At 38.4% G+C, this 26,317-nt stretch overlaps 3 protein-coding genes across 4 annotated transcripts; 1 reads left to right on the top strand and 2 right to left on the bottom strand.

Annotated features, from left to right (window-relative positions):
* On the bottom strand, positions 648-7,186 carry LOC18777822 (transcription factor GTE10). 2 transcript variants are annotated; one of them, XM_020563543.1, is made up of 10 exons: positions 5,015-7,186; positions 4,859-4,901; positions 4,580-4,738; positions 2,777-2,850; positions 2,484-2,553; positions 2,312-2,392; positions 2,114-2,229; positions 1,926-1,992; positions 1,675-1,805; positions 648-1,584 (listed from the first exon to the last, which is right to left on the bottom strand). In XM_020563543.1, exons 1-10 carry the CDS (start codon positions 6,338-6,340, stop codon positions 1,213-1,215), a joined length of 2,439 nt encoding a protein of 812 aa, XP_020419132.1. In that variant the 5' UTR covers positions 6,341-7,186; the 3' UTR covers positions 648-1,212. The 2 variants fall into 2 exon arrangements, with proteins under 2 accessions (XP_020419132.1, XP_007210895.2); XM_007210833.2 differs by having other exon boundaries at positions 4,853-4,901; positions 5,015-7,185.
* On the top strand, positions 14,755-16,247 carry LOC18775976. Its single transcript, XM_020564769.1, has 2 exons — positions 14,755-15,212; positions 15,245-16,247. Exons 1-2 carry the CDS (start codon positions 15,048-15,050, stop codon positions 15,992-15,994), a joined length of 915 nt encoding a protein of 304 aa, XP_020420358.1. The 5' UTR covers positions 14,755-15,047; the 3' UTR covers positions 15,995-16,247.
* Positions 22,948-25,790, bottom strand: LOC18777105 (malate synthase, glyoxysomal). Its single transcript, XM_020564882.1, has 4 exons — positions 25,178-25,790; positions 24,579-24,907; positions 24,135-24,465; positions 22,948-23,892 (listed from the first exon to the last, which is right to left on the bottom strand). The coding sequence occupies exons 1-4, from the start codon at positions 25,577-25,579 to the stop codon at positions 23,233-23,235; spliced, it is 1,722 nt and encodes a 573-aa protein (XP_020420471.1). The 5' UTR covers positions 25,580-25,790; the 3' UTR covers positions 22,948-23,232.

Raw genomic sequence — 26,317 nt, 5'->3', positions numbered from 1 at the left:
TTGGGTTTTAGGTGTAATTGAGATTTAAATTAAAGGACATTTGGGTCAATTGAAGTGAGTTTTTGGCTATATTTGAAAGTTTTTTTAAAAATTAACATTTATGAATTTTAGGGCTAAATTTTAGCTAAATATGATAAAAACTCGTGTACAAGACGCTAAACACGACGTGTCGTTTGAGCCAAGAACCAAACAACAGTCGGTTTGCACATTCATTTGTAAAAGAACCAAAAAAGTTCCTTTTTTATAATCAATATTTTCTAGATCATCTTTTGCCTTTTTCTTGTTTTTTTCTTTTAAAAAACAACGATAATGTCAACAGAGTCTAAGCTAGTAAAAAAACGACTTTGACTTGCAAACCAGAGGTCTCATATTCAAACCCGAATGACATCATAGTTGTGTGTATGTAAGAAATCCCCTCCCTTGTAGTTTAAACTACAGCTTGTAATTAGTTTAGATTATCGATTGTACTAAAAAAATGATGCTCAATTGGTTTGCTAATTTGAATATAAAATTCTCTCAAATTGGAAAATTAAAAATCCAAAATTTAAAGAACAAAAAGAAAAGAGCAACTATAATTTATGAAGTGAAATGCTTAAAATTTAAGCCAGTAGCTTTGATGCTATTTAGCCAAAAGTAAAATCAAATCAGAAAGACAAAACACAAATGTTCCAATTGTTTTTCTAATATCCAATCTGTCATTATTCCTAGAACTCCAATAGAAGACATCTTTTTTTCCCAGGAAAAATGGGTAGAATGCCATAATAGTCTGAGGACTGATATTTTACAATTCTAAAAGCCGACCTTTTCTACCACCTAAAATTAACGCTTTTTACAGACAAAAATTGGATTTTTCCTTCTTTCATCAAAAACCCACAGCACATCATCATCCACCATGGGCAAAATTGATTTGAATGGGGGTTTACCTCCCCAAATGTCCACTCCATTTCCCAAAATGAAAATCAAAAAATCATTTCAAAGAACACAAGCCCAAAACCCAAAACCCAATCCATGACTCATCTTCTCCAGCTACTTCTTCTTCTTCCCGCTTTTCAGGCTTAACAGCTAAACCTCAAACAGGAAAGAGATAATATTATGGTCCACAAAGCCTATAAAAGGATCCCAAGTCACTGCCCAAATACCTCAGGACCATCATTTTCCATTTTTGCTTCTCAGTCGGTACAAGAACATCAAGAACATGAACAAAAAATCTCATCAATCAATCTCTCCTTCTTCAAAGTCATTTGCTTCAACGGCATCATTTGCTTCAATGGCATCATTTGCTGCTTCTGGTTCGGGTTTAGGTTCGAGTTCTGGTTCAGGTTCGGGTTCTGATTCTGGAGCACTCTGGGGAGGTTCGATTTCTTCTTCCTCTATATCATCATCCGCCTTCATGAACAAACCAAGTTGCTCTAAGGGATTACTACTTCCTTGTAGCTTGAAACTACCCAGCCTGGCAAGCTCATTCTGAGAATGCTCTGGGCTAGTCTCCTCCGTGAAATTTGGCACATGTTCATCATCAACAGCCCTAAACATTTCTAGATCTTCCATAAACTGACTATTCTCAATTTCAACAGTCTTTTCCATCTGCATAAAGCCAGATATTCATCAGCTGTCGTTTAATTAAGAGAAGGTTGTAGAATGCTTCCACCAACATAATAATACATCCACCCTTACCATTTGCAATGCCTGACGTGCAGCTTCTCTCTCTAGTTCCCTCTGCCTTTTAGCTTCGGCTGCAGCTTCTGCTTCAGCCTTCTTTCGAGCCTCTTCTGCAGCTTTGGCCTCAGCTTGTAAACGTGCTTTCTCTAATGACACACAAGAAAATTTGAATATTTTAAACGACTGCAAAACTGATGGCCACATTGACTTCTACTGCACAAAATGCCACATCTTATCTCAGATAACTCAAATTTTGAAAGCCAAACCTTCTTTTTGCCGCTTTTCAAGTTCCTCTCTTTCAATTCGCAATTTTTCTGGATCCAGCTTTTCACCCTGAACCACAAATATCAGATGAACTGACCACATCTCAAATGCAAAATGCAAAGAAGATTTTGGATGGGCACATCAAGGAAAATGAATAGTAGGTTGCCCAATGTGGCAAGTGGAAACCGACCTTTTCTAGTGCCTTTTCTCGGGCTTTTAGTATTGTGTCAGCAAATCTATTCCGCAATAAAGCTGCACGGTAGAGCTTATCGGGGGAGACTTGCCTCTCAGATGGAGCACTCTCCCCTACGATGTTACAGCATGAATTGTAAGATTGTACCCCAAAATTTAGAGCAGACAATTTTTCTTGATGATTATTCATGCTTACCCTCTCTATGTCCACCCTCCTCAACAGAAATTGGTTTAGACCCGGAGTCCTGATCCAGTGGGGCCACCCCATTTATTGAATCTGCACAAGGGTCATGACAGAGGTTTTTAGAGAACACTCCTGAACTACCTATTCCAATAAGTAAAAGATGCAGCATAAATTCTCAACTCACCATTGCCAATTTCTGAATCCCCAATATCATTTCTCTTTTGGTCTGAATTTGCTCCAGTACCCACATTTTCCTGCCAAATGAAGATGTAAGAAATATTTTCCACAACTCATACAAACAAACAGAAGGATACAGTGGGGGGAGAGGGTATGGCGGCTCAAATATATATATATATATATATATATAGAGAGAGAGAGAGAGAGAGAGAGAGAGAGAGGGAGAGAGAGATTGATGGGTGAGAATTTAACTCCACACAAAGCAGAAGAACCAGGTTTAAAAATTTTACAAGATGATACCTTTCCTCCACCAAATGAAGCTGGAACTTTAGCATCATCTGATTCACTTTCAGAAGAACTGCCAGAGTCGGAGTCTGTGAAGAAATTATATCATGTGAGCAACACCCAAAATTGTAAAAATACGAGTCATTCTATTTGGAACAAAATGCTGGAACATTCAAGAAAACCATTGTGATAACACAAGTATCTTATAGTTTCATAGGAGGCTACACAGTTATTCCTGAAATCACTTCTTTGGCTTGTCAAAGCAAACCATACAGGAAGATCACCAATAACACAATATATTTTGATTCAAACTTTTTAAATACTGTAAGCCTTGGAAAACAACTCATATCTTGTATTTATTGGTCTGGCCCCATAGCATGCATGCAGGGAAGACATTAATTTAAAATAACGTATAAGAGTCTCTTCAAACAATAATGTACAAACTTTTTTGTATGCTTCAATTTATAGTGTCACATAAGTACAAGATACATACTAAGAGATAAAACTAATGAGGGCACACTGCAACAACTCCACCCCATCATATACCATGAAGGAATAAACGTGTTCAAGATAATTGTAGAACTTTTAAAATCTAAATTTTTTCAGATTTTGTAAGAGTCACTTTTATGTTGTAAACTTATTTCACTATCCGCTAGGACCATATCATATCTCAGTATTTGCAACACATCTATTACAGCATTGGGGGTCTAGTCCTTTCCAAAAAGTTCTAGTCACTAAATGAAGTCAACTGTTCACTCACATCAAGTAAGATACACCTATTCCTTAACTAGAAGGATATAACTTACATTACCCTTATTCCTTTTTTACAAGATGAGTAGACATAATTCTAACAAACTGGGAGAAAGAAAACAACACCAGCATTCCAAATCAAGTGATCCACACTTTCTCCAGAAAATCTAAGTCAACATTATAATGGTTAATTGACAAAAACATGCGCACATTCTTTCCATTTTTTTTCTTTAAAAACACAATAACCTAATTACTAACTCTCACATCAAAATGACAAAAGAGCCTCTTGAAGTGCCATTGAAATTACATGTACTATTGTATATCAGAAATACCAGTTTCAGAATGATTAAGATGCCACCTCTTACTCCTAAAAAGACATGCAAATTCAATGATATCAACTCAATGTAGAACTAATGGATTCACATAAAAAAGTGTCTCAAACTGAAACATACACAACAACGAGGTGCTGCAACCAAGGCAAAGGTTCTAAAGCATTAATTACTACTCGGTACAATTGAATTTCACTTATTTTCTTTAATTGTTGCGAAGACCAAGTTCCAGTTTACACTATGGCAATGCAAAACATAACCTATCAAGCAAGCAACATACACAGCAAAGAGGTGTAGCCACCAAGACAAGGGCGATAGAATTTCAAACATTTTCTTTAACTGCTGAGAAGACCATGTTCCAATTTAACACTATGGTAATGCAAAACATAGCCTTTATAGGAAGCAGAACAGCTAGACAATAATAGAAGACAGTTGACACTAAAATGAATGGCTTAGGGAGACAGGGATAACAATCATATCATGCAATGGTCAAGGCAGACAGGGATAACAATCATGGACTGTAATATTACTCTCAAGCTGCACCTCAGACTTCATGTGTATCTATGCGTGTGTGTGTGTGAGACAGAGACAGAAACAGGGCATTTAGTAAAATAATAATTTGCATAGGAGGAAATATGTACTTCTCAACAGCATATCCTCTGTCTAACAAGCTCCAAAACTAGAACATTGAAAACAATTTATAAACCTACATAAATGAAAAGTAGGTAGAAACACAAACCACTGGATGAAGAGCCTGATTCACTACTGGAGCTACTTGAGCTACTGCATTTACTGTTTCTGTGAGCTGGATCTTTCTCTATCTCCACTGGAGGAAAGCTTGAAATAGGAGCATCGTTCCCACCAACAATATCCACTTCCTCATCGCCTGGGTCATTGCCTGGGTACATGCAAGTCATAACAATCCGTGCTGTTAGAAATAAGTTCCTTGCAGAAGACCTTTTTTTAACAGTTCACTAAATGAATATTCGTAGAGCTGTTATTGAAAATGAACCTTTACATGGTTGCATTGATGAGTTGCTAAATCCTGACTCATTAAGAATCTGCAGTAAAAAAAGGTGATACACCAATAAGAAATCCATGCACATATTCAGTTGGAAAACTAATTTAAACAGATAACACATGCAAACATTATAAGAAAAAACTACGAACATACCTCCATTTCACAAGGTTCAGCTTTCGCCTGCCTTTTCTGTTTCTCCAGCAGATGGTCATCCAAAAGCTTCCGTAAAGCAAACAAGGTATCATCACTAAAAGCTTCAAGGTCAACCTCGATCTCATTATCATTGGTTTGCCCTTCACTATGACTATGCTCTTGTAGGAAATTAACAATATTTAGAGGCACTTCTGCGTCCATCAAAGCCTCCAACTCCATGGTCAGTTTAGCCTTCTCCTCATCAGTCAACATGCGTTTCAGAGCTTCAGGCTTGACACTAGTATCATTTGGTGTACTTTTCTTCTTTTTTGAGGGTGGCATAGGTGCAGCAGTCACAGTTTCCACGCGAAGAGCCACCCTTGAAGGCAAAGACTGCACATCAGTAGTAACTGGAAGCTTCTTCTCTATGCCTTTCCATCTCTGTTCAAAATATTTACTAATCGTCTCGGCCATAAAGTGAAAATCATTTCCAGGTGGGTTGTAAGTCAAAGCATTTGAGAAAGTAAGCCGCACATCAGCAGCAAAACCTAATGGACATGAGTATATGCCTGATGTTATCTTGCTCTTCACAGTGCCCAAATCCATTGGATGCTTAATGACTGTAAAATAATCTGGTATGTTCAACTTCACCACATCAACGGGAGTATTGAAAACCCAACCAAACTGATGTGACATCAAGCGGCCTAGCAACTGCTCGCATTGTTTCAACAACATAGAATTTGAAGTGGTTGCTGGAGCCACCGGCTTCGTTGGCTCGACAGGCCCAGACATGCTTTTTTTTGTGCGGGCACCATTGCGGCCAGGAGGAGCCCTTTTCTTAGCTTGTGGCGCAGAAAATTCCAATGATCTCTGATAACTATCAAGTGGGGGCCTCTTTTTGCCATCACTGCAACTCCGAATATCACTGGATGGCGATAATACAGCAACATTTGAACTTACGGTAGAAATTTTCTTCTGAAGGATCCGCACCTGTTCGAGCTCCAATTTCAGCCTCGATTCCAAATCCTTCCTTTCAGACCGTGACATCCGTGACAACGGCAACACTTGCATAGGCACCCCAAAACCATCATAACCATCCACATTCAGACTAATGCATTTCCTTTTAGGCGCACATGAATCCTCTGAAGCTGTCATTTCTGTGTCAACCCGTCCTGAGCTTCCAAACCCCTCTGATTCAGCAATGGTCTCGACAGCATGCCGGTAATCTGGAACAAAACCAGATAAATGCCCTTTAGAGTACTTACGTGACTTTCCCATCATCTGTGAAAGCAAACACTTCCTTGATTCTTTCTGTCCAGTGAAGTCTATTGGAACAGTTGGTGCCATAAGATAAACTCCCAATTACTGCACATATCAGCTGTAGCAATTAGATTTAGTCCCTCAACCTTAATTTCAATGACACCCAAAATGTCCAAATTTACGACAATATAAGCCTTCCAAGTTCACAAAACCTAAAACCCCAAACTTTCCAACATTAACCAATTGTTGATATGATCCTTCTTCCTGTTTACTTCCCGCCAAACGTTCGAGTTCAAGGAATACGTCAAAGGTCAAAATTTCAGTTTATTTGATGTCCAATCAATGCTCAAATTCAAAAGCCGCAGTTGCCAATATGCAAAAGAACAAAAATTTCTGATAATGATCTAAATGAGGGATTAGGTTAAGCACCAAAGAAATGATAGATTCCCCAACTCAATCTAAGCAATGGGAATCTTCAAACACTCGTATTCAACCACTAACCCAAAAGAAAGTAATTCCAATTGCTCAATCTCTCAATAACCCCCTTTTCAGATAAAAAGCTCCTTTAAGAAATAGAGAGCTCATATAAATGCAAGGAAGAAAAAATAATTTAAAGACTTACACGAGCAAAACCTAAACTGGGTCTCTCTCTATATAAACCCCCAGGTTGAAAACCCTAGATCGCGATGGATAGGCCAAAGCCGAAGCTAAAATGAATGGGCGGGACGACCAATAGAATGCGCTTGGTAAAACAAAACCCTAGAACTGCTTCGCAGGAACCCAATTCAAAACCTGGATCTCGTTGCAGAGCCGTTGAAACGCGCCTCAAACCCTAGAGCCCTTCGTCGAATAGAGAGAGAAAAGAGAGGGAGATAGGAAGAGGAGGAGAGAGAAAGAGAGAGATCTTAAGCCTTAGATGAGTATGTGCTCTCCCCTCTGACCTCCTTTTAAAGGCCCGAGAGGCCTCAAAGACCGCCGCTAAAAAAGGAATCTTAGCCGTTCATCAGCGTGTTGGATAATCCAGCGGCTCCTGTTTGAACATATTAGCACACGCAAGATTCAGATCTGACGGCTTTCTTTTACCACTTAGACATGTTGATTAAATTAAACTTGCAGCCCAGAAGCCCATTATAAAATCCAATAATTGAGAATCAGATAAAACCGTACTCGCTCGAGTATATAAACTACTAACACTCGCTATATTGCTCGTGCATGCTTCCATGTCACGTTACGCGGAAGCGTGGCCTCGTTGAGAAGCGAGTATATTTACGATCACTTGCCAACGAGAAAACTGTTGTGGCCAATTTGAGAAAGTAACTGGCGGTGTCGACCACGTGTTGCGTTTGACTTTTTACCGCCACATGACGCCGGAAGCCATCTACTACTTTCACACGTGGTAGATATGGAGCTGCCAGCTCAGCGCATCTTTTTCTTTCTAGATCACTGCGGTGTGTACAATAATTAATGTTTTCAGCTGCGTATTGGAGTTGGGCTATTAATAAAACACTTGTCTTAAATGGACCACCGGTCACCCAAAAATAAAATGGGCCAACCCAAATTTATATAGTCGGAATTGATTATAAACCTAGTGGGTTCTTCGAGTGTTTCTGAAAATGGCTAAAAGCGTTATCAGATAATAAAAAAGCGTTTGGCAAATTTAGTTAAAAGCGCTTACAAATTATAGAAGCGTTACTTTGAAAGTAATTTTTGAAGAAGCACTTGGTGGCAAACCAATTTTAGTACGAATGTAGCTAAGTGTTGCTGATCAAACCAATTATCTAGTAACTGAGTTGTTGATCGTCATATAAAATCAAGATAATCAAGTAGCCTAATATAAGATTTCTTTTTTTTCTTGGACTAATAGTTATGAGATGGATTGCAAAAATAAAATTCATACCTTTCAACCCACAAATCCCTTGGGCCCCTTAGAATTGAGTGAATGATTTGGGTTGGGCCTCCTTGGGTGATTGAGAGCAAATAGTGAATCTTTATTTGGGCCATAAACTATTGAAATGTATTTTTAAACTTTTACAAAAAAAATTTAAAAAAAATTGAATAGTGTATAAACGAACGACCTTTTGAACAAAAAAAACAAAACAAAGGACCATGAAGTGGAAAGGATTGGGCCAACCTATGGCGATAGGACCTCATGAAAGGAACGGTAGATGTTGAGAGGTTCCACTTCCATATTGCAGACAGGGGCAGCGTTTGGCAGGAGCAAAGTACAGAGCCCCATTTTGAAGGTGACCTCACATTAAATTTTATTTTATTTTTTATTTTTATGGTAATATGTTGATGTAGCTTAATAATTACATTAATTTAATAATATTAATAGTTATTTTCCATTTGTCTTTCACTACAAAATAAGGAAAGTTTGGCCTCATAATAAATTGTATTTTATTAATGTGAGTTTGTTATATTGGTATATGCTTTGGCTTCTCCTATATTAATAGGATAATATTAATGTTGATTTTCCTATTCTTATTTAATATTGATTTTCATGTAGCCCATGCATTTTCCAGCTGCATGTATCTTTTTTTCTTCTTTTTTTTTGCAAGTTTCAGCCTTCAACCACTCAACTCTCTCTCTCTCTCTCTCTCTCTCTCTCTCTCTCTCTATTTTTTTTTGTATATTATTGGTTTTTTTAATTGGCTATTGATAATTAGTAATTTAATGATCACATAATTTTGATTATATAGTTTGATTTTTTTTTTATATAATTTTTTGTAGAATAATTTATTTTAAGAGGTTCTCCTGTTGTTTTCACACAAAATTCCCAAAATTTGAGGACCATCACTGATTGCCCAGCCGAAAGACAACACTTCCATGCATCATAATTGAAGAGATGATCTATATGCTACAATACATAGACTTAGCATGAAAATTTAAAGAATAAAAATTTGGAGAGACATAAATTACGATCATAAAATATTTGAAAGGGATCATAATTTGCATGTGTCTTTTGTTGACCTAAAGCTCTTTCTTGGATTAGGTATAATTGAGTCATCCTTGGAGTGGCATATGTAACAGAGCTCGACCCAAACACCAAAGCCCTAGCTTAGCCTAGGTGTTTGGTACCACATCAACACGTGTCACAATACTATATAACTTAAGCTAAAGCCAAATTATTCAGGTCATAAAGAATAGGATTAAAAATAATCACTTTAATAAACCAAATATTTAATTTCAAAGCTTTCTAGGTAAACCAAAGATGTGTTGAAAGCTAATTGGACCCAGCAGCTGAAATCATGGATGGTGGCCAACACTCAGTGCTAAAGTAGGGCAAGCAAAAGCAGGTTTATGATAAACAAGAGCTTTGCTTTTGTGTGGTGTTTCCCTTAAAAAAGTAGGGCTTGGGCACATCAATGTCAGCAGCAGCCAATCTATTCATGGCAACCAACTTTTGGGGCGCTTCTGCTTTTCATTTGTTTATTTTCTTCTTCTGGAACTTCACTATCAAAAGCAGAGACATCACCCCAGTTACATTCAAGATTCTCTTAATCCTTCTATTAATGTCAACAACCAAATCCCTCGTGTCCCTCATACGAATTCTCTGGTTTGACTCATTGACTGTGGTAGGCACAATTTACAGAATATATTGGATTGGTTTTCAACGAAGATAAGATCGTCATGCAGGTAGATCTGAAGACTTGATTTAAAGCCACAAAATCTAGTGGGTTGAGTGATATAGATCATCGGCAGATTCAAGGGACCAGCCTGATTAAAATTAGTCCATGAAATGATTGACCTAATAGCTTGAGCAAATCTACATACAATGGCTAAGTATATTATTGTATGTTAGAGCAAACTCATCATCGAGATTTTTGTATGTTAATTATATTAATTAGGTACCACTAGATCTTGGAAGTTTAAAAGACTATTAGTTAAGTAATTAAGAGTATACGCATACTCCTTATTTTGTAGTTAAAATTTAGCTAAAAATATGCAAAAATTATTTTAGGAGTTCTCTGTAAAACTTGAACTCCAATCATACTGCCTAGTTTGGAGAGTCATAAATATTATAATTATTTTTAACTTCAATATAATTGGTCTATCTCTATAAAAGAAAATGGTTAGCATTAATTAAATTTTTTAAAAATATGCATCAAATGAAGCAACTTTAAATTCTAAAGAGTCACCAAGAGTCTTTCCTTTCTCCTCAAATTTAGACGCTCCTAGAGGAGTATGGTTGGAGTTGTATTTCTTCAATTTCTCCCTAAAATTTGTTTAGAGAGCTAATTGCGGATTATGGATGAATGACAGAGTTTATTTTTCTCCTTTTAGGAATTAGTATATATAAATATTCACTTATATTATAATATGTGTACAAGATGTACCATGTGACTATACTGTCGTAATATTTTATAATATCTCCAAAATGAGATTTAGGATTTTATTAACATTAATGCCAACATTTTAATATGAAAGGTTTGCCTAACTCTGTTGGTACGTATAGAACAAACAAGAAGGTTACTAATTGTGTGATTTGAAAACTGAAAGAAGTCGCGATCACTTCAGTTGAATTATATGCCACGAAATAAATCTAATTGATCAATCAATCTCTCTCTCCCCCTCTCTCTCAATAACCACAATTACTAACACATGCCCGGCATGCCTTATAGTGGAATGACATGTGTCTACCATCGGACATTTGTTATTGCTAAGGTTGATCTTGCAATCTATGGTTTAATCAATCCAACAAATCAGATAAGCTCAGGTCGCTTGGAGTGCATGTTAAATCACAATGCCCCATCCTCCCAAAATAAGAAAGGGACAAATCAGATTATTGTATGTTAATATATAATAGGTTAGCTAGCTGATATACATATGCCTAGTAATAGTATATACATTATTGGTGAAGTATATATTTATTAATGTGAACATATAGTTGTTCCCCAGCACATTACCCGTGACGTTGTTATGCATATAACTAAATTAGGAAAGATGTCACTGTCTTAATACTCTCCCATTGTTGTTGATTTCTGTGACCTCTCGGTCTTCTTTGCAGACCTATATACATGTATGTTACATGATCTCATGCATATGTATCTATATATGCATGCATGTCCTTCGATCTCATTCTCTGATGCTTCTCTCAATAAGTCTTCCAGCCCTACCATATCTGATATTTAATCAGAATAATATATTCATGTAATTTTTAATTGAATGATAGTACACATACATTATTCTCGAAGTTTCAAAATGAATCAAATAATAAAGATATATATATATATGTATATGGAACATGACACCAATAATGTTCATCATCACCTCCCATAAGCCGCAATCTAAACTTCAACATATAAAGTTGAGTAGCGTACAAGTCATATCGAATTTGAGATATTTTTCTAATGCGGGAATGAGTTATATATGATCACTACAATCAGATTAATGCTAGTTAAACAGATTCACAATAATCATTATTTTTCATGCATGTATGCATAAAAAATATATCAATCAATAATTATCAGTTATCCGCATATAGTCAAATATTATGACAAATGAAGGACGATTCGATGACCCGAAAGTACTCAATAACAATAAACAACTCTAGACATGTATATCACGCCTAATTCTCCACATAATACACAAATATACTCCCAATTTGTAGACCCTCAATAAACTTTTAGTCAATAATGCAAAGGTTCATGGTCAACAAGTTGGCCATCCCGAAATTATTGAACCATTAATTTGTCTCTACGGATCTTCACAGTTGGAGGCAAGCTGGAAGGTTTAGGTTCTTTTCAAAGCTTCAAGAAAGGCCAAGCGTCTCCTTCAAACTCTGGACACGTGTCTTATAATTATAAGTAAAAATCGAAGCCTAATTTTCTCCCTATAGATTAGTATTAGTAGTAATAATTGAGAAAGTTTTTATCAACAATAGTCAAAATTTATTCTATATTTTCATAAATATCAGTTTTGATAAAAAAAATTTAAAAATAGTAAAAAATTTATGTAAATAGACTCAAATGCTCTCAAAACTCAAACTCACATAAACCTAAAAAGCAAAACCATGTCCTAACAATTGTTTGGTAGACCTCTACTCTTCGTGTGTGCAGCATATTCACAAGGAGACAAAGCACACCAAGTTACTTGCAGTAGACACCTCATTGTAAAGCTTCAAATATTTGAATTATTTTGGTGACTTTGCATCACTGTTGCACACTCTTGGTTGCGAAACAATAATTAAAGTTATAGTTGTTGATTTTATCTTTGGATTCCGTAAGCAAACATTCAAGTAAAGAGAAATAAATTTTACTAGTGAGAAAAAAAAAAAAAGAATCAACAAGCCAAAAATTTAAAAGGATATATATATATTTTTTTTTGTAGTTACACAGTTCTTCACTTTGTAGCTATGCTTTCTTCGTTGGTTTGATAGACCATTTGCCTTCAGTTTGTTGTGCTATGGGTGCCCTTGCGTTATTGTAGGGGCTTTTTTGTTTGTGATTGTTTGGGGGGGCCTCTCCCCCCTTTTGTTGGCTCCTTCAACCGTTGGTTTTGCACCATGTAGCTTTGGTTTTCTTAAATGATTTCATTTTACAAAAAGAAAAAATTATTTTGGAATATCCTCTTTAGATTTTGAGTTCATTTCACTGAACACTTACTTTTTGCTTGTTAGGTTTATGTGTGTTTAAGTTTTGGTGGCATTTGAGTCTATTTACGTGAATTTTTGGCTATTTTTGAATTTTTTATATATCAAAACAGATATTTATATAAGTATGAGGTAAATTTTGGCTATTTTTGATATGGCCCTAACTGTATTGGGTTATCTAGGTCTTACAATAAGGGAATGGAATCTTTACTTTCGTAATATTGCTTTTTAAGTGCTAATTAATTAGATTGATCCCGTGCTATCTAATCCATCCAAAGGATGGGCGCACACAAAATCCTTTGCACCATAGTGTGCAAAAGATCTTGGAAATGGCTTTTCACCTTCCTCCTCATATATGTTTTCTGGGTGGTGGTGGATTATGCTTCTAACATTTGTCCCAATGAAAGAGAAAGCATCATGTTCTTGGGTTAATTTGTGGACATTCCTTTTCCATTGAAAAGGTGTGTTTGGATCAAATCGGAAAACACAATGATGATGTTATGCAAACCAATTATACGTGTGTTTTCTTAAATTCACTCTTGATAAGGTTTAGATCATTCGTTGGTCCATGTGTTAGAAGTGATTTGGACTAGTGCTCTATTTGTGCTCCATCTCTACACGCCTTCCACGCTGTAGAGTACATTTATCTCCAAGGTATATGTAAAGCTAGAAGATTTCGAATTTCCATATCTCATTGATCAAAAGTATTACTATAGATATACACACACAAATTTACTGTTTCCAAGTCAACAATAGTGAATGTAGGTAAAAGTCTTGAAGATGATAGCAATATGTCACATATAAGTACTATTGTAACATGTGGGTGGAATCAGTTCATTTACATTTTCGGTTCAACTCTGACTTTTTTTCTCTTTTCTTATGAATCATAAGTATTATAGTGTGACTTATGTAAATATTTTTAAACGTTTATTTGTATCTCATATATATATCATAACTTCGTGTAACATATTCTTTTAATTTTCCTCGTCCATCAAAATAAAAGATGAGAAAAAGAGGGTAAATCATGTTGAGAGTCAAAGCTGACGAGGGTCATCTTTACACCAACCAAAATTTCAAAGGAGACTTTGGAAAAGGCCAAAGGAGAGAAATTTTTTTAAAAGAAGCCAAAATGGACAAAATTGCCCTTATTTAGTTTTGAATTTCTTAAGAAATCCTTTACATTTGCATGTATTTATTTTGAAAATTGAGAGATTTTTCTGTCTTATTTGAAATTTTTTTAATTTTTTCTAAAAATGAAAATTTTTTTGTGACTAAAACCTGAACTTACTAAATCACTCAAAGTGGTGAAAGCAACAGATGCGTGGTTCATAATAGTTGGGGTTAGATATGTGATATCTCAATCAGTCAATTGCAAGGTTGTAAATGAACAGTACCACAATCCAACCATACAGACAGGTCACCAATACAGAATACCCATTTTGCCCATAATTCTCCTGAAAACAACAGAAGCAAAAATCCTGGTTGGTCTACTCTTGATAATTTTATTGTATTTTGGTTTTGTCTATTTTCTATTTTCTTTCTACATTGGGCTTTCCCTGAACTGATAGGCTGAAACCAATCCACGAATCAGCAAATGCTAACTCCAACCAGAGCATGTCATTATCCAAACTCTCAGCTCACGAAACACGAGGGCATATGAGTCAAATCGCTCCCCATGGTTCTTACCTTTCTTCTCCAATCACGGAGACAAAGAAAAGAACAAAACACAATCCAACGTCCCTCATGGAATCTAAGCCCGAGGCCACAATCCGACCGTCCACCTGGAGAAAAACGCTTCATGCCAATTATAGAAACCCGAAACGCTTGTGGCGTCGTGTCCACCTTCTGGAATCTGCACTCAGTCACCAAAAACACTCTCTTCAGGCCTGACACCTTTCGCCCTCCCATTGGCAGGCTTGCAGGGCCCAATCAAAACCCTCTCGCAGCTCTCAATCACGTGGGCCCGAAACATCACAACGCCACGTCTCGGCTCCCAGCCAATCCCCTCTCTCCTCCCTTCGCTGTTGCGGTAACTGTTCACACACGTGTCTTTTCCCACAAGTGTCTCCTCCCACGTCGCTCTTATAAATCCCAAATGCCCTCGCCACCTCCATTGTTGAGCTATCAGCTTTGAGTGCGAGACTAAACAACTCTGCCCAAAAAAAAAAAAAAAAAAAACTTGGGTTTTGAAGAGAGAGAGAGATGGATGGGAGAGGAGGGTGTTGTATAGCGAGGTACGGAGGAGAATATGATATGTCGCAGGTGGATAGGATAATGTTGCGGTTCAGACCGATTGCTCCGAAGCCGGTCAACGGAGGAGGGTTGGATTCCGGTGGGTCACCCCCCGAAAACGGTGACGTTTACGTTAAGAGTGGAGGGGGAGGGGAAGGGGGAGGGGGAAGAGAGTTCGGAGGTGTGTGAAGCAGGGTTGCAATAATAATAATAATAATAATAATAATAATACCAGTAAGAGAAGGAGATCTTCGAAGGGTTTGGGTGAGGAAAAGACGGTTGTGACCCTGCCTCTGTTGCCGGAGACCCCTGAGCCAAAAGGCTCGGAGAGAGAGAGGAAGTCGAGTGGTTACTCGGCCACGTGGCTGAGTTTCGAGAGTTTCGAGAGTAATAGTAGTAGTATTTCTTCTACGACATGTCGTAGGAGTAAGGTGGTGGGGGAGGAGATGAGTACGATGAATAATATGCAGCAGCGGCGGCCGGTGAGGGTGGTCGGGTCGTGCGTGACGGTGGACTGCGTGACGGACACGTGGGTGGGCGGAGATGGACTAGGGCGTACGGACGTGGAGAGGAGGATGAATCTGGAGAGGGACACGTGTCCGGGGTTTGTATCGGACGGTGCGGGGAGGGTGGTGTGGACGAATGGGGCCTACAGGAGCATGGTGGGGGAGCAGGAGGAAAGGGAGACGATGGTGTGGCTGGTGACGAAGGAGAGGGCGGCGAAGGCGGTGGGTGTGATGAGTAATTACGACACGGCGGCATTCTCGTGCAGGGTGAGGGTGCAGTACAGCGGGTGCGGTGGGTCGTCGGCAAGGGATTGGAGCTCGTTGACGCTGCCGTGTGACGTGTGGAGGATGGAGAGTGGCGGGTTCGCGTGGAGGCTGGACGTGAAGGCTGCTCTTTGCTTGGGTCGGTAAACCGACATGGTAAAAAGCTTAGCTAGAGATGACAAATAACTGATGAGGAGTTGCTTTGCGTTTTATTAGCAGTAAGCTTAAATTAATGACCGTAATTAACAAGTGTGAATTATTTTTCCTTATCGCAGTTGCTTTGCGTTTAATTTCCTTACATAGCTAGCTCTCTGTGATCTGGTGAAAAGCAAAATTTGAATATGTTCAAATGTCATGTACTTTTATTTTGGGTGCAGTCAAGAACATTTTTTTCTTTCAATGGTTCACATGTGATGTGATATTCAGCACTGTTTATGCACAAAGCACAAACTGTACTGTACTCATCTCCGTTTCATTGTCCCCTGGTTCTATTTTTTTCTCTCATATCAGGGAGAAAAAAGAATAGCAATGAAACGACGACAGGGAGGCATTTTTCAAAGGTAAGGGCATCTGACGAGAGAGATGGTGTGTGTCATGTCATGTGGTGTTATATGTTTACTTTTTGTTGAGGTTGGAGAGAGAGAGAGAGAGAGAGAGAGAGAGAGAGAGAGAGAGAGCAGTGGGCTTGTGGCTGGATGGGGGGACAGGTGGAGGGGGTCAGTTGGATATGTATGCGTTTAATTTGAATGGTTTTGAGCTTATCATCTGCTGCTGTTGGGATGGGATGAAAGTCGATCTGTTCATCCTCTTTTCTCTCACTTTATTGCACCACGTAACCCTATCGGCATCATTCTCTCTGCATGCAGGCCACACCCATAGGCGTGTCGTGTTTCGCATACTACAGTCATTGGTCCTTTCCAATGGTACACGATTCCTATAGCTGTCTATGTATCTATGGCCGACCCACCCAATTTTCGGACAGGAAGTCTACTATTCCTTCGTACTTATAGTACTTGTTAAAATAAAATATTTATGTTGCTCATTTTTAAAAAATTCAACTTAAAAACAAATCAGAGGGCTCATTTTTTAAATTATAAAAAGTGAGGTTTCAAACTAATTCAACTTCCTCTCGTTTCTTTCGGGGAAAATTATCAACGTTCTTTCTAACATTCTCTTTTATGTATTGACTTAATATATTATCGCCTCTTTCATTAGAAAATGTCCTTAAAAAAAATTTAAATTTTTATTTATTAATACATCAAATAATACTTTCAATTATTTGTTAACAACTTTTTCTCTCTTCGAATAATCACAGACTTGCAGCCCCAAATCCAACCCTCCCTCTCATCATTTTAAGAGAGCCAGACCTTCACACCCGAAACAACATCACATCCCCAACAAAAAATCAAAATCAAAATCAAAATCCATCAAAATCATTTTGTATATTTCTCGGATGAGATTCTTAAATGTGGGCTGGGTTGTTGTTGTTGGTGCTTGGTGATGGTCCTCAAACCCAAATTTAGTATAACGGCCAATGCTTGCCATGGCCTTGAGGGTGTTCTTACTGTAGCCAAAACTTGCAGGGGCTTAGTTTTGTTTGAAGAGAGATTGGTGGAAGAGAGAAAAAGAGGGAGAGAGAAAAAAGAGAGAGTATGGGAAGGTGGTGAGGAGAGGGGTGGGTTGGGGATGGGTGGCGCTAAGAGCATGTACAGCGCCAGGGGTTGGCCCAGGCAAAAGGCAAAAATCAGCCCAAGTCCAGCTCCAGCGCGCGCAAAGCAGCCCGGGCAAGCTGCGGGTCCCACGAGCCCGGGCAGGCCCAAGGGCGAAAATCGACTGAAGTGCGCTGACGTCGTCGTGACGTCAGCGCTGACGTCACCACCAACGGTTACATGCCACGTGTCGGAACCGGGTGGCTCCGATTGGATTTTTTTCAGAAATCCTACGGTTCTCATTTTTTTGGCCAAAAAAATTTTAAAAAAATCCGAAAAAATCCGAAAAAATTCTGAAATTTTTTTTTAAAAAAATACCAAAAATGTATGTATTTTTTCCCTATAAATACCTAACCATTTTATCTACTTTCAACACCAAATCTTCATACAATTTCTTCTCCATACAATATTTTCTACTCTCCACTCACATAATTCATTTTCCACACCAAATCTCCATACAAACTCATCTCCTTCCAATATTTTTTACTCTCTACTCATATTTTCCACTTTCCACACCAATTCCATACAAACTCTTCTCCTTCTAATATTTTTTACTATCCACTCACATTTTTGTACTACTTTCCATTTGTAGAAAATAAACAAATGGCATCTTCTGTTGAAATCGGAGGCTCGTGGTCAACCCAGGAAGATATTGCGTTGTGCGAGTCTTGGGTGAACGTTAGTCATGACCCTATCACGGGCAATGAGATGAAGTTCCATCATATGTGGAGCAAAATTCATGGAGAATTTTGTCAAAGATCGGGTTCCATTCGGACCGAAATGGCTTTGTCTAGTAGATGGAAAATTCTAAACAAAGAGTTAGGGAAATGGAGAAATGCCTTGACAAAAGCAAAGGAGAACATTCGGAGCGGTGCGAATCTTTCCGATGAGGTAAAATATTTTTAATTGTCATTTTAATCAATTTAATGTAACTTTTTTTTATTGCATATTCTATTTCTTTTTGTTGCACAATGTTTATTTTATTTTTGCATTTCCTAATTGGATTTATTTATTTACATAATCAATTTTATTCTTGCATTTCAAATATGTTTATAATTTCATGCATAATCTTTATTTTTTGTTTTTGCATTTTCAATTTGTCTATATTTATTTACATAATCAATTTTATTCTTGCATTTCAAAATAGTTTATAATTTCTTGCATTGTATATTTTTTTAATGCACTTCCAATTATTTATTTTGAATAGATCATACAAGCACAAATGTGGTTCGGTGCCATGGGACAAGGGAAAAAAAGTTTTGTGCATTTCCAATGTTGGGAAATTGTCAAGGATTGTTCCAGATTCAAAATTATTCTTACCGCACCCCCGGTTGTGTTGCATGAGACGCCGCTCCACGAATCGCCATTAACCGATTCACCATTGGACTCCCCAATGGAAACGGAGTCACCACTCCCACGTCCGCCGAGACCTATTGGGAGAAAGGCGGCAAAGGCCAAGAGAGGGGGCACTTCGAACATTGATTGTGTTCAAATATTCGAGCAAATAGCTAAGAACAACTCTCTAAGATTGGAGAGAGACTTGAGGAGAGATGAAGCGGACAAGGCACGATTGGAAGCCTTTGCAATTGAAAAGCAACATGCAAAAGAAAAAGACGAGGATGACAAAGAGATGAAAATCATGGCCATGGATACGAGCCATATGTCTCCTGAAACAAAGGCCTATTGGAAACATAAACGAAGGGATGTGATGAGAAGAAAACTTTTCCATGACGACGGACCTAGCAATACGGATTGGCTAAATGATGAAAACCATTAGATTGTATTGTTGTATTTTTTTATAATTGTTGTATTTTTTTTAAATTGTTGTATTATCCTTTAATTTGTTGTATTGTTTCTTTTTTATTCAATCAAAAAAGCATTCTATAATTGGACTACTTATTAAAAACATTTGAGCATTCCTCACAAAGATTAATTAAAAACAAACCTTCATTTATTGCAAACAACACACAAAACAAACCATACATAAAAGCATAATAATAAAAAAGACCTCGCAATAATTCCACAAAACACAACACACAAAAACAAAGCATAATTAAAAAAAAAGCATAAATCCAAACAAAGCACAAATCTAGCCTTCATCCATTGTGATTGCCTTTCATCTGCCACAAGTGCTCGATCAAGTCAACTTGACGTCTTTCGTGAACATATGAAGATTGCATTTCTTGATAACGATCAATCATGGGGTTGTTGAATCGACCATCCTGAAGTAACGGTTCGGGCTCCAATGGTAGTCCATTTGGTCCTATCGGCCTTTCATATATTCTTGTCAACGCCGTGTTCATAGGATCGGGTTCAAACACCTCTGGAGCATCGTAGTCATACTCATCCTCCACAATCATGTTGTGGAGGATGATGCAAGTCATCATAATACTCCTCAGCACCTCCTCGTCTAGCATCCGAGCAGCACCCCTGATAATTGCCCAACGAGCTTGCAAGATACCGAAACACCTTTCCACGTCTTTCCTGTAACCTTCTTGAAAGGAAGCAAAGCTTCTTTCCTTCTCGGATTGGGGATTCGGAATTGTTTTCACGAATGTCGTCCACCTAGGATAAATTCCGTCGGCAAGGTAGTAGGCCCCAGAGTATACGGTATTGTTGATTTGGTATGTGACCTGAGGGGAATGACCTCGCAATACCTCATCGAACACCGGGGATTGACCAAGGACATTGAGGTCATTCTGAGATCCGGCAACCCCAAAAAAGGCATGCCAAACCCAAGTGACGAATGAAGCTACGGCCTCCAAAATGATACTTTTTTGGCCCTTCCGATTCCCATACTCTCCTTGCCACGCAGTAGGACAATTCTTCCACTGCCAATGCATGCAATCAATGCTTCCGATCATTCCTGGGAAACCTCGAGCCTCGCCTTTTTGTAGAAGCCTTTGCAGGTCCCTCGGAGTGGGTTTGCGAAGGTACTCCCTCGTGTACAAATTTTCCACTGCATCACAAAATCTCACCAAGCACTCTAGGATAGTAGATTTTCCCATCCTTGCAATCTCATCCACCTGCTCTGCAGATGCCCCATAAGCAAGCATCCGCAAAGCAGCTGTAAGTTTTTGCTCCGGGATAAGACCCAAAACTCCAACAGCATCATGCTTTTGAATGAAGTATGTGTCGTAATTACAAATATCATGCATGATTTTTTGGAACAAATGTGGCTGCATTCTATATCTCTCTCGAAATTTATGAGCAGGATATAACGAATTTGGGATAAAGTAATCCTCCAAGAGATTCTTACCCCGAGACTCTCTGCGTCTTTCCACATTCGGGGCACGACGACGATGGTGTTGGCTTGATTGATTCATCATACACACCGCCGCTACTTCAAGCATTTCTTCCTCTTCTTCATCGGCGTCCCGATCTTCTTCCTCACGTCTACGCCGGATTTCTTCCCATTCTTTCTGTTGCCTCTCCAACACCCTCCTGAAGTTTGACATTGAGAGTATAATGGGAAATTGTAAAATCTGAGAAATGAAGGAATATATCAGAGATTGTGTGAGAGGAGTGGTGTTGATGGTGTAGTTATATAGAGGGATTCAGAAGATAGAGATGACACGTGGCACAATTTTAGAGGGTGAAAATCTTATCTGAAATCTGAGATCACTATTTGAAAAAAATATCTGAAAATCTTATCAGACATGGGACACGTGGCACAATTTTAGAGGGTGAAAATCTTATCTGAAATATGACATTATAATTTTTTAAAATTATCTGAAAATCTTATCTGACATGGGACACGCGGCACAATTTTATAGGGTGAAAATTTTATCGGAAATCTGATATTATAATTTTTATTAATGAATATCCGAAAATTTTATCTGGAATAAGACACGTGGCAACCGAGATTCACATCCGAAAATCTTATCCGAAAATTTAATTACAAAAGATTATCAAAATTAATGATTTAAAGTATTAAAAAATAGGAAATAAAGTACAATGAATAGTAATTGCCCTAGACTTGCCCTAGACTTTGCCCTTGTGGGTGGAACCACAAATGGCAAGGCTGACACTATTCACGTGAATAGTGTCAGCCCTTGCTTGCCCTTGCTTGCCCTTGCCTTAGACTTTGCCCTAAGGGGTGGAGTTGCTCTAAGGAGATGGCGAGGAAGATGGATGTGCTGGGCTTTGGGGAAAAGGGTGGGGACGACTTGAGATAGGTTTTGTATTTTGAATTTTTTAATGTTTAATAAATTAATACAATAATTTTTTACAAAGTATTAAGAAAGCTGTAAAAAAAATTAATAAATTAAAGAATTGAAGTCAATACATCAAATAAGGGTAAATATGGAAAACTAAAGTTAGGTTGTTTGATGTATTAATGACATTGTTTTAAGTGTAAAGAAAATAACACATGTTATGATGGAAAGGAAGAAGATCAAAAAAAGAAGATTGGAGAGAAGATTATTTGCATTCTCCTTCTGGTCTCTATGTCTCCTTCATCTCTTCTCTCTCTCTCTCTGTGGTCCACCACCGATTGGGACACATCACTATTTGAAATAAGGTGTTTCTAAAATGCCCATATGAAATAAACTGCTTGTCTGTTCCCTAGAAAGAGATGCTCCTCTTTCCTTACGAATCACGATTGCGAGATACTCCTTATTTCATGCAAATCATTGTTTGACACATGTGCAAAAATAATTCATAAAAAAAAAAAAAAAAACTTATGCACACATGTTATGTTGCCATTGACAGAAATATAGGAGTTTTTACTTATAAAAGAAGGAGAGAAGTATTTTCCATATGAAAAAAGGAACCCATTGCCCTACTATTTTCAATTATAAAAGCGCAATGTGATGATGAAGATCATAGGGTGAAGGATGGTGCCATTGGTGACGTGTACCAATCGGTGTGAAACTTTTTTTAGAGCTTTAAAATAGTTTTGGAAATATTAAACAAGTTTTTAGATCTTAAAAGCAATATTTGAAACCTCGTATTTTTAAAAAATTATGGTTTTTAAGTCCTATTTTTTTTTAGTAAGATACCAAACGGGCTCTAAATGTTTGTGTCCAAAATTGCCACTCCACACAACGAGTGTTTTTTTTTCTTCAATTTCATAAGATATATATTATTATATATGGCAAAAAAAAAGGAAGATATATTATATATACATATGTGAGCTCCACTGTTTTGTGTCCAAACTTGCCACTTATGCTTAACGAGTACTTATTCGACTTTTATAATTTATGTTGTAAAAATGTTAATTATTTATACTTTCCATTTTTATTTTTCATTTTTGTCTGAAGAAAAATAATTCAAAGAAAAAAAGAGCGGAGAAAGCTGAACCATTAAGTGATTGTTCAATTCCAATGTAAGTTACAACTACTGGACGATTTCATTACAGAAGACATACATATCATGATGGAAAATATGTTTACAGAGAAGTACAGTTGGATTGCATGAAACCACCATCAATACATTGGATCATATATGAACCAATGATTCTCCATGACTGAATTACAGGGTGCACATGATCCATTGATCATCCATTGACTGATAACTGATGATCAAAAGTCCAGTTATTGGAGAGAGAGAGAGAGAGAGAGAGAGAGAGAGAGAGAGAGAGTACATTATTATTGATTTGGCAAAGACTGCTAGAGGAACTGATCCTTAAACTAAACATTGAAAAACCAGGTGATTAATTAAGATAATCTGATTTTAGAGCCTGGATGACCCCCTTGGATGATGCATGACAATGTGATTATAAGCATCTAGGGTGAGAAAATCATCAAGTGTTTGAGCAGTGCATTGCCTGGTGAAGAGCTTGCAAGCTTCCTTATACATTCCCTTCTTGAACTTCTCTTTCCCAACCTCTCTCTCGATCCTCTGCATTTCTTCCTCCACCACTCTCCCAAACAGCTCGTTCCCAACTCTCACTCCAAGCCCATCTCCATCCAGCTCCACTCCATACTTGATCCACTGCCAGTTCTGCACCCTGCTTATCTCAGCTGTTGCAGCATCTTCCATGAGGTTGTAGAGAGGCACTGAGCCTGTCCCAGTCAGCCATGCTGCCAAGTACTGGATCCCGACTCGGGTGTTCAGGCGGAGGCCTTCCAGCGTTCGAACGCCTCGGGGCCTCTCCAAGAGGTCTTCTTCAGTAATGCTTGATGCATCTTCTCTCCTCATGGATTGGATTTGGTTAGGGTTGTTGCTGCCCATGTTGTTGGTGAAGACTTCCATGCAGGCTGGGATTAGCCCTGGATGAGCTGCCCATGTCCCATCATGTCCTGCTTTCACCTCTCTTAACTTGTCCTTCCTCACTAAATCCAGTGCTGCTTCATTTGCAGCAGGGTCATCTCTGATTGGAATTTGAGCTGCCTGCTCAATCACAAATTGCCAACAACAATTAATGAATTTGGTTTTTTATCATTTCTAATTAATTTTCATAAATTCATATGAATCTGCAAGTCATTGTGCGACTGTTATCACTTAATTAGCTAACCAAGAATTTAGTTCCCATATGCATGTATCAAATGCACAAAGCTTGTCCATAAAAAATACATGCACAAAGCTTGTCTATGGCTGCAGACTCCTGCTATATATGTGACAGAAATGCTTACCATCCCCCCCATGGCGTGCACGCCCCGCCTATGGCATGTTCTGATGAGGAGATCAGAGTAATTCCTCATGAAATGCTGAGTCATGCCCACCAGAAACCGGTCTGGTAACAGTCGGTCAGGGTGACCCTGGAAGGTTTTGATATAGCTGAAAATGTAATCCCATCTTCCACAGTTCAGCCCAACAGAGTGATCCCTTAGCTCATGCAGAATTTCGTCCATTTGAAACACAGCTGGAAGTGTTTCAATCAGAACAGTTGCCCTGATGCTTCCTCTCTCTATCCCTGCCTTCTTCTCTGCCCTCTCAAACACACAGTTCCATATTTTAGCTTCCCTGCCAAAATCGTGACAGAAGCAGCACCGAAAAATAAGTCTAATTTTCATGCATCTTCCAAATTAGACAGATAAGCAGAGAGATAAATTTTCTAGGGATAAGTCATTGGTTACCTTGAATTCTCCATTTTAGGGAGATAGAAGAAAGGGCCAAACCCTGCACCTTGGGTTTGGCGGAAGCCTGCATAGTTGTGGAAGAAATAAAGGCCAAAGTCCACAAGGCAACCAGTTGCAGGCTCTCCATCAATTAAAATGTGAGCCTCAAGCAAGTGCCATCCTCTTGGACGCACAAAAAGCTTGGCTGTGTTTTTGTCATTCAGCTTGTAAACTCTGTTTCTGGCCTTGTCATGAAAGGTTATGCTCCCATCAACAGCATCCTTCAGATTCACTTGGCCTCTCATTAGGTTCTCCCAAGTTGGTGACAGTGCATCTTCAAAGTCAGCCTACATAGACAAGAACCATTTTCATTTGTGCCTATAAAATTATTTGTACAACATTTATTGGTCACATGTCACATTAAAGATGAGATTCATAAAATTGAGTCCGTATCTAATAGAGAGGTGATCTATGTTATAATTTAGAATTTAAATGAATCACGCTACGTGGTAGTACGGCGATGACACTCAAAAATCTCTCTCATGACTCCAGGGTGACAGAAGATTGCAAGACGTGCCAGCAAAAAAGATAAATAAAAATTGATTAATAATACTGACCATGAAAACTTTGGCTCCAGAATTGAGAGCGTTGATGATCATCTTCCTCTCCACAGGTCCTGTAATCTCCACCCTCCGATCAGCCACAGCTGGTGGGACAGGTGCACAAACCCAATTTGTTTCCCTAATGAACTTGGTAGCTGGATCAAACCCTGGCACAGCCCCCTCATTGTACCTCCTCTTGGCTTCCTTCCTACACTCCAATGCATACTTAATCCGGTTCCTAAACTCCCTCTGCAACTCCGCCACAAATTCCAAAGCCTCCTTGGTTAGAATCTTGGCAAATTCTTCATCGAACCGTCCCCGGATTTCGACCCCTTCAGGAACATCATAGCCTGCAGCAGCACCACCACTCCTACTGGTGCCTGGTGCAGTGTTCCCATATGTGCCAACTCCCATCATTTTCGTGTCTTTTTTCTTCTTTTTCCTTTGGCTATAACAAAACTAAATGCTATGCCTGTAAGAGGAGGTGTGGTGATAGATATGTTATATAGAGGCGTGACCAAAAAGATAAGTTTGTAGAGCATTATCGTTATGGGCTTGATCCTGATGTAGGCGGTGCATGGCATTATGTGCGTAAGGTGAGCAGGTTATTCATGAAGATTAGGAGGATAAGGAGGGGCGGTTTCTTTGAATTCTGTGCCCGCCTTGGGGTGGGAAATTGATGAGAGGATTGGTGGGACTATGCCACCGGGCTCTAGGGTCATTGGACCTTCACGTCGTATAACTCATGGGTGTTAGCAATTTGTGTCATGGGCTCTTTGTTCGTGTTGGTTCAATTTCTTTATTTGATTTGTTAATGTGTGGGTTATTCGTGGTTGGCAGTAGACTGACTCGTTAATTATTTGTGTTAGTAAAACTCGACATATTCGTATTTATGTCCAGCAAGCAATGATAAAGCAGAACATAGCATATATCAAGCAACCAAGTCACAATCGAATCGTATTAATTCTTCAGAGTTATTCTATAGTGAGGGCCTTATATATGATCCTTAAATGAGGGTTTATTTTTTAATCGGTGAATCAAGCTAACCAATTTGATTCAACGACTAATCAATTTGATCTAATAATTAAGAGATCCTCCCACTATAGAATTCTTGTAATTCATCAACATGATCTGTTCTTTTCGGAGAAGAGTACA

The sequence above is a fragment of the Prunus persica genome, chromosome G5, assembly GCF_000346465.2.
Source record: "Prunus persica cultivar Lovell chromosome G5, Prunus_persica_NCBIv2, whole genome shotgun sequence".
Taxonomy (NCBI): Eukaryota; Viridiplantae; Streptophyta; class Magnoliopsida; order Rosales; family Rosaceae; genus Prunus; species Prunus persica.
This window is presented reverse-complemented; position numbering and strand designations above follow the sequence as displayed.